This window comes from Triticum dicoccoides, chromosome 6B, assembly GCF_002162155.2.
Source record: "Triticum dicoccoides isolate Atlit2015 ecotype Zavitan chromosome 6B, WEW_v2.0, whole genome shotgun sequence".
Lineage (NCBI taxonomy): Eukaryota > Viridiplantae > Streptophyta > Magnoliopsida > Poales > Poaceae > Triticum > Triticum dicoccoides.
The window spans coordinates 667,547,620-667,560,257 of record NC_041391.1 but is presented as its reverse complement, the minus strand read 5'-3'; the positions used below and the strand labels follow the sequence as shown (position 1 = coordinate 667,560,257).

Below are 12,638 nucleotides of genomic sequence, written 5' to 3'. Positions count from 1 at the left end.
GACCTATTTCCAACAAAAACTACTTGTTAAAAAAAGATATAAATACGTACTTTGGATAAGAAAATTACCATCTACGGTGCTTATCAAGAATAATCAGTATCAGTTTAAAAGAGAAGAATCCTTCTTTAAGAAACAATTACTTCACAAAGCATAGCCAAGAATTAACCTTGCCTGCTAGGTAATGAAGTGTTGTTTAGTCATATGATGTTCTCGGTCTAATCTTCAGTTCTATTTTGCCACGCCAGCTGAAATGCTATATACCATGTGACTGGGTCACAGGTTGTTACATTTCGTAGTTATGCATGGCCAGTCATATCTATCTTGCTAGCACGTATGATCAACTGGTCCATTTCTTCATCTATAACCATGTCATATACTGCCATCATCTCGGAAATGTTTGTTGGCAGCATGGTATCCGCTTTAATATATGCTTGAAGCATGGAGTTGTACATGGGCAAACTTATTAGGTTAAACTTTTGAAGAAGCTTCATGTATCCGCTTGCATCGTCCGCATTTCCTTGCTCCTCGAAGAACATTGCGATGGCCTCAACCAGTTTAACTGGAGGTCTCCATTGGCAACTCTTCATTAAAGGTAAAGCTTTCTTCATGGCATTGACAGCTTTGTCCATCTGCCTACTCCGAACAAATCCCTCCATCAATATCTCCCACGTCTTGTAGTTTGGGCGTGCACCTTTCTGTAGCATGTGGAGATGAAGCTTCTCAGCCTTTCAAGTCCACCTATTCCTCACATAAGCACCTAGAAGAACATTTGAAAACCGCACATCATGCTCCCTGCACTCCGCTTCCCAGCTTCCAAATATCCAACGATAGAGTTCTCATCAGAGTTTCCAACCGTGCTAGAACGCTTTCATCCTTATTACAACCATCTCCAACTTATCCTCTTCCTGCAACCTGCACATCTGCCTACTGTACTTTTTTTTTCAGCCAGGCATCCCCTTTTCCATTAATCACTCAACAGAAAGATAACAGATTTTTCATCCTTATTACAACCATCTCTAACACTACCAAGCAACATACTAAAGTGGGAAACTAGGAAAGAGAGAGCGAGTTGGAGCACTACTAGGAAACCCGCTATAAATGCTCGACCTCGAAACATCTATCACAGGACAAAAATCTAATAGCACCACAATCACCAAATAACACCATAACAAATTCACAAAGACAATGCGTAAAAGAACAAAGTCAACAGAACCACAAAATCATGATCAGATAGAACGCTCCGCTTCTCAGGGACATCAAAGCAGCAATGAGGCGACTTCCAGGATTCCCCCGCACATTATGATATCAACATCCTCCTTTTAGCAACAGAGCAGGATCCACACGCAGCGGTGTCAACTGATGTGCCAGTGATGTAGCTTCTTTCAAGCAACACGCCCGTACTACTATACTAGTCGAACAGAGGCACAGATTGATCCTCCTAGCTTCAGTGCATCCTGTGTCGGCCTTGTTGCCATGAAATCGAGGCATCATGTGTGTGCTCGTCATGCCGCGGATCAATCCGGCTAGCTTAGTTCTCTTCGTACGTGCAAGTGTCCTGAGATCAATCAACTTGCTTAGGTAGCCCGCTTCGTACGTGCTGTAAGGAACAAGCTGAACTGACAAGTTCTTCAGTTAACTTCAGAATTGAAATTAAATTATGATAATTTAGGTCGTCTGATAAAGAAAAAGAAGGGATATTCTACTCGTCTGAACAGCAAAAGGTAGAAAATTTGGAGGAAGAACACGACGAACTTAGGGCGATTTCAAATACGCCAAAGGGCATACCAGAAACACCAATGGCTAAGGTTTAACCCGCTACATAGAGAATAACATATAAGTCTCTAGAACGTTCATTTTATACCCTTATAAATCCATGGTAAAAGAGAAAAAGTAGAGAGCAGGTAATGAAACATAGTAGCGGAGTTTCAGAAAGTTAATAGTGACGCAAGGGAGTTTGACATTCGTCCGACTGAAGATCCACGGTCAATAGTCATTCTGACGTAAAGCGGCATGTGATGTAGTCGGCGTCGGATCAAAGAATGACAATGCAGAGAGCTTGATCCCGGAATGGTACAGGAATTGAATTAACTGAAGATGTCGAATTCTTCAGACAAGTACCATCAGCCGTGTAGGTGGGTATCTTTTCTTTCTTGCCGGAAAGCACTCGGCGAGAAGGGAGCCAGTTTTGCTACGTGCGGTCGTGCTCTCGAGAGAAACAGGAACACAGCGAGCGGATCAAGCATATGCCCACAGGCACATGACTTCTTTTTTTATTTTTTGAGATGGAACACTCGTGTTCCATTTATAGCACGGCATAACCGCCGGTTACAGCACGGGTTACATGAACATGGTAGCTATGAAACCATTCACAGTGATCATCATGAGCTAAACCTGGACCCAAAGCTGTTGTGTCAAAGGTGTCCAGACGCTGGTCGTCATTCTTCCGTGAGATTTCTGCGATAAAAGTTGTGATCCGGTAATCCATCGGTAGTTCCCTGTGCCTCCTACGCCCATATCTATCGATTGTGTATCCCTAGTGTGTAAATGGAACTGTGTTGTCCCTAGCGTGTGATTGAAATTGTGTAATTTCAAGGCAGAGAAGTAAAATCGTAGATAAGAAATTCAACTTCCGCTTACAGAAGCATTGCTCCTTATAAAAGAACTTGGATGGTGATGATGGTAGGGAGTGACATGAAACAATTGGTCCTTTGGTAGATCAATAGCTAGGAGTACTTCTCATCTTAAACTTCTACTCCAGCAGGCCAGTAGCTGAAAAGAATTGGGGCTAAAATAACCATGAGCTTGGTCCTTGGTATGTTAGCAGCTGCAAGAGTTTTAATAATTCTTTAAACGAACAATGAATTTTCTTATGGTACATTGGTATATTGCCCTTCAGAACTCTGTACCAAGATCAAGAATTAAAAATGACACACCTAGCCAATGCACTTCATTATTACAAAGAGAAAACACAAGTAAAACAATGTTGCCTAGTTTCACTAAACTCCAAGGATGATATTGAAGATGAATAACTACAGTATTTGGAAACAACAAGTCTTTTAAAAAAGATAATATATCGCACAGAATTATATCACTAATCATGATTGCCAGTGATTTGGCTGGTTGTTCTGATTAATGGAATAGAGAGTATTCCGGCTCAAAAAAAAAGCTATAAGAACCACCTTATCCGGTTCTTACAGAAGTATGAATGAAGGCCTCCAAACTTCTCAAGATCGTCTACGTACATACAACAGAGATCCACCACAATAAAAGCATATAATCGGCATCTCTGTTAAGAAACAAGAATTTTACTTTGCTCATGACTAATCATCCCAATAAAGCTATAAGAACCCATTATCCGGTTCTTACAAAAGTATGAAGCCCTCCAAACTTCTCAGGCTCGTCTCAAGTACATACAACGGAGATCCTATACAATAAAAGCATATAATTGTCATGTCTTGAGAAATCATCACTTCACATAGACAAAAATTCACTTTGCTTGCCTGCTAAGCAATGAAATGTTGTTTTGTCATGTGTTGTTCTTGGTCTAATCTGCAGTTCTATTTTGTGACGTCGGCGAAATGCTGTAGAGCATGTGACTGGGTCACAGGTTGTTACATTTCATAGTTACACATCGCCTCTGATATCTATCTTGCTAGCACGTATGATCAAGTGATCCATTTCTTCATCCATAACGATGTCATCTCTTGCTATCATCTCGGAAATGTTTGTTGGCAGCACGGTATCAGCTTTAATATATGCTCGAAGCACGGACTTGTACAGGGGCAAGCTTGTCAGGTTAAACTTTTGAAGAAGCTTAATGTATCTGTTTGCATCGTCCGTGTTTCCTTGCTCCTCGAAGAATGCTGCGATGGCCTCAACAAGTTTGAGTGGAGGTCTCCAATGGCAGCTCTTCATTAAAGATAAAGCTTTCTTCATGGCATTGACAGCCTTGTCCATCTGCCTAGTCTGAACAAAACCCTCCATCAATATCTCCCACGTCTTGTAGTTTGGCCGTGCGCCTTTCTGTAGCATGTGGAGATGAAGCTTCTCAGCCTTTTCAATCCACCCGTTCCTCACATAAGCACCTAGAAGAACATTTGAAACCCGCACATCATGCTTCCTGCACTCCGCTTCCCAGCTTCCAAAAATCCACTCAGCCCGGTCAATGTCGCCAACTTTTATCAGACATAAGATAGCAGTCATGTAGTTAGCAGCGGGGATTCTACCTGGGACACATTTACTAGCCTTCCACAGTCTCATGACCCAATCGCTGTCACCCAGAGCCGCATAACATGTCATTACAAAAGAAAATCCTAAGCGCTGTGTTGTTGATAATTTTGTTTCGGCCGTCCTAAGGCAAGCCAGGGCTTTACTATTCAGTCCATGCTTCTTGAAGATGTTGGCCAATGTACAGTATGTGCTCCAACCAACCTCAATCGTACCATCATTAACCATCTCCTTGTACACTGATTGTACAGAGGCAACACCAGAGACAGAGCATGCGTTCATCCAAAGGTTATATGAGAGAGCATTTCTGGGAATGTTGTTCCGTTTCATCAGATCGATTACACTAAATACCTTCTCATACTGACATGTTGCAACATAGAGTTTCATCATTTCATTGAATGAGTGAGGATCGACAGGCAGCCCAATGCTCTGCAGACTAGCCATAAAGCACTCTGCTTTCTGAACATTTCTTTCAACAACATAGCAATGGAGGAGAGGGAATGACGCAGCTTCCCTTGAAGCAGAGTTTGGTAATTTCTTGTAATATTCCTCAGCTTGAGAAGTACCGTGCACTTTCGCAATCAAGTCCAGTCTAGCTGCATGATCCAATGGTAATAGTTTAATTTCTTTGCGTGAGTCCATCCATGATAAAATCTGCAGGACAGCAGAAGCTTGTTTAGGCTGCGACAATTGTAATTTTGAGCTCTAGCCTATATGGGATTAAAACAATCACGAATTGCCAATCGGCGGAAGTGTCAGATTCCCGTCTCGGGAGTTTCGATCAAACAATATGAAGAGTGTGAATTGACCAGTTCTTCCTCTGCAAGCAGAGATTTTAAAGGGTCTGAAATTTTTACAGAGTTGGGATCAATCAGTTCTTCCTTCGCAATTAACCTCTCAATACTTGTTGTCAGTCAATAAAAACAGGGGAACAAAGGTGAAATTCTTCCTAATAAGATGTAAAGCGACGACCGAGGAATGTCCTAATTGGGTTCCTCCCCATGTTATCAGATTTTTCAGTTCAAATGGCATATGAGTTAGTGTCACTGTACAACGCAAATAGCTGGATTTTCAGTCGATGAAGAGCCTGAAGTTTAAAACTAGAGTTCAGAGAGGGGACTACCGGTTGAAGCCGCTCACCTCGAGGGCGTGGCCGTAGCGGCGCGCGCGCCGGAGCTGGGAGACGGCACGCTGGAGGTCCGGCCGCGAGACGCGGCCGCGCTCCTGGGCCCATCCGTCGATGGCGGCGGCCGCCGCGCCCGGCGACCGGAGACGGAGGAGGCGCCACGAGAGGGGGTCGCCCTCGCGCTCGCCGGCGGTGGCCGGAGTCCCGAAGGAGGGGGAGGGGGAGGAGCAGGAGGAGAGGGAAGCGGGTCTAGGGTTCGAGCGCGAGGAGAGCAGGCGGAGGAGGCGGCGCGCGACAGCGGCGGCCATGGCCATGGGGCCGGCTCAGTACCTGTCGTGGACTGCTTTTGGGTGTGTCCGTAACCTGAATCCATTTGGACGGCGGTTTTACATGAAAAAAGTCAATTCCTCGAGCATGAAACACATTTTGGGTCACCTTATCATGATTAAATTGCTAGTACCAGTTTCTTAACCCTAAGCTTTATGAGTTTTTGTGTGTGTCTAAATTTTTTTATTTTACGGGCGTGTGTGTGTGTCTAATTTCGACATGTGAAGGCGTCATCCGAGATGGCGACTCGAGGCCCTAATCCAGTTTTTCCGGGAGGCTTCGTCGTGCACGGTTCCCTTGCTAGCGCCACTCAGTGTCACTGGGCTTGCTTGCACGGTTGACAGCAGGGGCGGGGCAACGTTCCTGTAGCATTGAGTAATCCGGAGATCGTGAGTCCATTTTGTGATTCCATCCGGATCTCGGTAACTGTTTTATAAAATGTTTTCGGATGCCTCTATTCAACTAACATGTTTTTTTACCTATGGTAGCAGCTTATTACTATCGCTACTGGATTGAAAATTTTATTTATGGTTGATGAATTTGTTTTTAAAAAGTCTTCTATCATCTACCCAAAAGTTCTAACACTGTTCATGGTGCAGACCAATCAATTTCATAAGCGAGTTCCTGTTAATTTTTCCTATAGTGAGTTTCAGTTATTCTTGATATCGCAAAAATATTTCAAATTCATAATGATATATGTCGACTTGTATAAAGTACATATCATGAACCGAACGCAATTAGTTTCAATGTGTACATTTTTTTATCCTTGATGCAGTCAGATATTATTGATGATAATTAACTCATTCTCCTGCAAGACTTGAATTGGGTATCTACTTCTACAAACTATATTCAAGAGATTCACATTGAATCCATTTTTTTCTTTGATAAGAACTGAATAAGTTGGAGAGTTGTCATTGTAATTTACATGTTTTCATGGAAATCCAAATAGTTTTATGACGAGGTTGTTGCTTACATATCATGCTAGTCATTTTGCTTTGCAACCTCGAATATTTGATTATAGATTGCTTAGGCTTTGGTGTGATTCTCCTATCATTGGGTTATAGATAGTTGCTAGAACAAAGATAGTTGCTTGAACATATCTTTACGGATAAATGTCAGACCATTTACGACTTATGGCTTTTGCATAAGTAACAAGGTTATTGAGGGGTGCAATTTGCACGTGTCATTGCTTGTGTTTGGCCAAACAAATGTTATGTTTTTGATTTTACGCTTATGCCCTTCCACCTGATTCATCTACACGTTCTAGCAAATGGTCCTGCCAAAGACTGGGCTTAGCTTGGATCATTTTGCATTCAAGATTTAGATACCAAGAATATTAGACCCTCTTTCTTGATTCGCTTCAACTTATTATATTCATAGTTTGTTTAAGTTTTTCGGGTTTGCCCTTTGTTTGTTGTCTATCACGTCATTCTCAAAGCTAATGCAATCATGGTGATCTACTCATGTGTGTCGACGTGTGCATGATTTCACTTGAAAGGTATGTAAACGAAAGTGCATCAACCATTCATGAACTCTGCAGTTTAACTAGTTCAACAGGACAAACAATGCACAGACTCTTTGACAGTTGCAAAGCCAATCGCAACAATGAGCTAGGTTTTCAACTGTGTAATGCTTGTGCAGTTGTAAGATGTGGAGCCTGGATGCTATGGATGACATTTATGTGACTAATATTTGTGGGGCATAAGTACTCACTATGTTTTATATATATTTGATTATAAATTTTTATTTGAAAAACTTCATCATACCACAATTGCCAGAACCATCTTCCCATCTACTACCATGAATTTGGTTGGATACATAAAGGCCGGTGTTAAGTGTTGATTACTAGATTAATCAGTAATTTTGGTGATTAATCAATAATCCATAGTGTCTTCTATGCCTATGGCTATCAAAATCTTACCCCATCCAGAGACATAAAAAATAATGCAAAGAGTTGGATTAGACAATTCCAAGGCATATAAGTATAACGGGAAATAAGTTGTTGATCATTTGGGTGGAGAAGCTCAGCTCCTTATATAAGACTTTGGTGGTAGACACTGGCATGAAATCATTGGTTCTTTGGTAGGTGAATAGCTAATAACACCGTATCTATGAGGTTGGTCCTTGGGCAGGCCAACTGCTAAGAGAGATTTATCAATCCTTCAAATAAACCATGTACTCCCTCCATCCCAAAATACTTGTCGGAGAAATGGATGAATCTAGACGTATTTTAGTTATAGATACATCCAATTTTATCCATTTCTCTGACATGTATTTCGGGACGGAGGGAGTATATCTTAGGCTTTTAAAAAGGAGTTGTATTGCCCTTCTGAACTTTGTACCGAGTTCAACATGATGCACCTAGCCAACGTTGTTCATCATTACATAGTTTTTGAAACAAAGTACAATAGTTGTCATTTCATCCTCAGATAGAATAAGCGCGCTCACTAGAGACAACGCCGCCAAGTTGTTGAACTCAAAGATACCGAAGCATAATAACAAGCTGACATTTTGACTTAAAAGAGAGAAAATATATTACACATAAATACATACACCGAGCATCCCTATGACACTATAAGAACCCCATCTAGATCTTCCAAAAGTATGAAGCCCTCCAAACTTATAAAATACACGGAATAGAGCAATCAAATATGGTGCCTTCGTCCTTATGCACTGCCTATGTGGCGCGCCAACGTGTCATAGACCCTTATGTCAGCAGCTGTGAGTAGAGAGTGAGCCATGCATGATTTTTTTAAAACCCTTATGATTTATTTAATCACATAGGAAAGCCCCTCTAATTAAAAACATGGTCCCACATGTCAGTACGGCAGAGAGAAATAACCATAAAATAGATTCCATGTGATGGATTTCAAACCTTGGACTTCCTGGTTCACTGCCACATGAGTTGGCCACTCGGCTGAATTAAGCCCTGTGGCCAATTATAATCTAGAAATCTATATAGATCTACTCCATGTATCATTTTGCAACTCCCTACTACGTCTTTCACCTTTTTTTCAGGTTCCTATTTAGTTTTCATGATACATAAAATTCCCTATACAAAATATAGTAATTATCAAAATGTAATTATTGCATATTTTAGATCTTTATTCTATTTTTATTATTGTGTACTTTGAAGAGGTAAATGCATATTAAAAATTATTTTCTAAATTCATTTATCTTCATTCAGGACCAAAACCATGCAAAATTATTGTGTATCTTTATTGTATTTCCTAACTTCACAATTACTGAAAAATATATACCGTTTTATTTTGGAAACTATTGAACTTGTATTTAATTACTGTAGTATTGTGTGACAATAATAAAATTAGAATTGTATTCCCGCAAAAAAAACTACAAATGTGTTAGAACATTTTGAATGTGTTTGTATAAATGCAAGAATAATTTTACACAATAACTTTGTAATACATGTTGAACATTTTGACCATTATTTGAAATACATGTTGTCATTTTTTTAGTGCATGACTAACATTTTCCAAAAACAGATTTACAAAAAAAAATGCCCATGAAACCTTTTCCAAAATAAATGTTGACCTGTTTTTTGAATTGCACTAACACTTTATTTAAGTTTTATGGTAGTTGTATTTTTTTTCTTACATTTCATTTTCACATGGGAAAAAATCAAAAAGAAAAATAAACATGGACATGAACTTGGAAAAAATAAAAATAAAACTTGTGCAGTCCCATAGGAGCGCCATATATAAAAATATCGCTTGAGCAGGTACATAGGACGTGATTTACTACTAAGTACCTGAGCAAACAACACATGCAATCCTTGGTGAGATTGGATAATAGCATGGTGGTTGACGCCCTGAAGCACAATGAAGGTCATTCCGTGGTGTTGGCTCCTATTATTGATGCTTGTCGTTTTATTTTGGCCGAGTTCGAAAAGGTTACTATTGAGTATTGCAATATGGAGTCTAATGTAGTTGCTCATGAGCTAGCAAATTAGGGGCGTGTTAATCCTCTTCTGTACGGGCGGATGAGCCCCCCAGCTTCATTGTTAAACTTTTATTAGACGATGTATATGTTATTTGAGTTTAATAAAGCTAGCCTGAAGGCCTCCCCGTAAAAAAAAGTAAGTTTGGCCTGGTGGACAGCTTGTGTTTTTTTTGGAGCCATGGACGTCCTGTTGAGACACGTGCTTCTAAATAGAGGGGCTTTCCTATGTAATTAAATAATACATGGGAGTTTTGTATGTAATTAATAAGCTTGGGGTTTTCAACAAAGAGCCATCACGCGCGAGCCATCATAGTTTCCTTTTTTTTGCAGGATTAATTAAAGTCCAGGGAGTATTCTAAAAAACATCATGCATAACAGACGTCCGTTATTTGAATTCTAATAAAGCTATAAGAGATGTGAACATATTGTTTTCATAACCTATAAGAAATGTTCATAATAATAATAATTTCTCTTTCTATATAACTATTTATTTGTGAGAAAAATGTCCACATCTGGCCACAATATTGTTCCACTACTGAAAAAATGTCTCATTGCTCAAAATAAATGTTCACATTATTTATTTGCATATTTTCATAATAAATATTAACCTTTTGTCGAGAAAAAATTCACTATACAAAATTAGAAAATCTTCACACAATTATTTTCTATGGAAATAAATCGCCAATTGTAGTTTTTGTTAATTAAAAAAGGCACACATACATTTAAATTAACAAAGACAGACGAGTCATGATACACACGTTGAGTGATTAATTCCGTTATGCCAACTCTTCTCTGGACCACTCTCTGCCTTTGTCCCTGCCATCCTCTCTTTCGTCACATCAATTCTCTAATTTTTCCCAGGGGAGGTTTCCTACTGTCCCCTCCCTATAGCCCGAAAGTAAATAACACCGTGCAACCATCATCGCTGACCAGGCCGGTCACCACTGACGGGTCTCACGTTTGTCCCAGCAATGAGGACTTCACCGTTTTGTAACCGTCGCCATTGAAAGGTGCCCGGCGGAGCGCCGATGGGTGGTGAACTACATCAGTAACCGACACCCCTAGGTCTATAAGTGATGACCTGTAGTTTTTTGTACTAGTGTTGGTCAGCGACTGAGTCCAATGATGGTGACGCTTGCATGTGTCCTAATTCTCCTTGGAGATGTCGTTGATGTCTTCTTCCCACCTTGAACCAGGGCTAAAACCCAGTGTCTGATTCATCGGTCTGGATGGTGGGACATCATACTTCGTTTGTTTTACACAACCCTGGTACCCTACTAGTGTTTTGTCGCATGGCTAGCAGACTGGTAGCAGGTGTTGTTTCCGGGGATGACATTGAACACAACTTACCAGCTTGAAATTCTCCAACATAGGCTCATCTTGTGCAAGATTTGATAGTTGCAGCCTATGGATTTTGTTCATGATACATGTAACTTGTGGCTTTTCTTGGTGTATTTGGAGTGATTTTTATTTTATCTTTTTGGTTGGATGCATCCACATAGGACCAACATTATTTTATTTTTTTGGTTGGATGCATCCACAGGGACCGAGGTGTGATAAAGCTTCCATTTTCTTGAAACAAAATTCTACTAATGTCAATCATGGGTGGATGCATACAAGCCATTGTTAAGTGTAGATATCTTCATCATGCAAGTTGAGGTAAAAGTAAGCATGGCATCTCTGGCCCGTACTCACCTAGCCAAGATAGCTATTTCCTTAGATGGCAAGTGAGATATTGGCTCACAGATTCTCCTGAACTAGGCAACACACTAGCGAAGGTTCCCTGAAATATTATGCCTTGCCATTTAGCATCTTTGTGTCTTGGGGCTCAGCGTCTATGTTGCTCCTTGAGAACGATAGTGTGATCACCTGCCTGCTTACTATCACCCTTATTTGCGAATCATACTCGTGAGAATCAATCTCTTTGAATCCCCGTTCCATCCTAGTCAAGGAAGTAACTAGCACACCATGCATCCTCAAGAGTGCACGAGGAGTGTGGTGCATGAGACTGCCGGAGCATGAAGGCACAATGCTCCATGAAGAGAGTATGCTGAGGGAAATTAGCTGATGCGGCGGCGTAGGAGGTAGATGCATGGAGCTGATTTCAACTAATGCGTGCAAGTTGTAATTATACCGATCAATCCATAATTCTTGATGTCTCCTATGCCTATGCAACCATGCAAATCATAACCCTAGTGTGCGAACTGCAGAGACATAACACAACCGGATTGGACAATTAAAGACATAGAAGTATAAATTATTGATCATTTGCTTAGACAAGTCTTGCTCCTTATATAAGACATGGGTGGTAGGCATTGCCGCATTGACATGAATGCATTCATCCTTTAGTAGATGAATAGCTAAGAGCAATTCATTCGTCCTTTAGTAGGTGAATAGCTAAGAGAACCTTGGTTATGAGCTTGGCCCATGTAATCATGAGAATCGATCCTGTTAAGGGAGCACCCAATGAATTGGCTGAAAATAAAAAAAAATACTGTTGACTTCTTCTAAACCATTGAATTGCCCCCGGCAAGATTTCTCGTAGTCCTCTTCTCGAACTCGGACAGTTTCCAATCTCAAACTCGGCTAGTGCTAATATTTGTTTCTCTTTGCTCAAATAAATGTTTATCATCTTTTTTTCCTTTTTCATAGTGACTGCTTGTTTCTTGGTAAACAATTGTTGGCTGCTGGTTACAAAATTGTTCTACCATACTACAAAAATGTTCCATTAATTTGTTTGAAACAAATTGTTCACTCTTTATTTTCTCAAGGCGCACATGTACGTACAAATCCGCAGAAAAAGAGAAGACCAACGTGCACGTGAGCTAGTACAAGCTTCGACCCATCCTCAGGGCGTGGTTTCACGCCGCCGCCCCTTGGTCTTTCCCCTCTTCACCAGTACTTGTACCGCCACCTTTTTTTTTTTAGAAAAAACCGCCACCTGTACAGCTTGTTGCGCGGCACGGCCCATCTCCTGGCCCGTCAGAGGCAGAGCCCG

The 12,638-nt window shown here is 40.7% G+C and overlaps 1 protein-coding gene across 2 annotated transcripts; it reads right to left on the bottom strand.

Annotated features, from left to right (window-relative positions):
- Positions 1-3,254: 3,254 nt before the first annotated feature.
- LOC119326116 (pentatricopeptide repeat-containing protein At5g27460-like) lies at positions 3,255-5,693 on the bottom strand. 2 transcript variants are annotated; one of them, XM_037599819.1, is made up of 2 exons: positions 5,368-5,693; positions 3,255-4,881 (listed from the first exon to the last, which is right to left on the bottom strand). In XM_037599819.1, exons 1-2 carry the CDS (start codon positions 5,665-5,667, stop codon positions 3,625-3,627), a joined length of 1,557 nt encoding a protein of 518 aa, XP_037455716.1. In that variant the 5' UTR covers positions 5,668-5,693; the 3' UTR covers positions 3,255-3,624. The 2 variants fall into 2 exon arrangements, with proteins under 2 accessions (XP_037455716.1, XP_037455717.1); XM_037599820.1 differs by having other exon boundaries at positions 3,255-4,823; positions 5,368-5,490.
- Between the last annotated feature and the right edge of the window lie 6,945 nt (positions 5,694-12,638).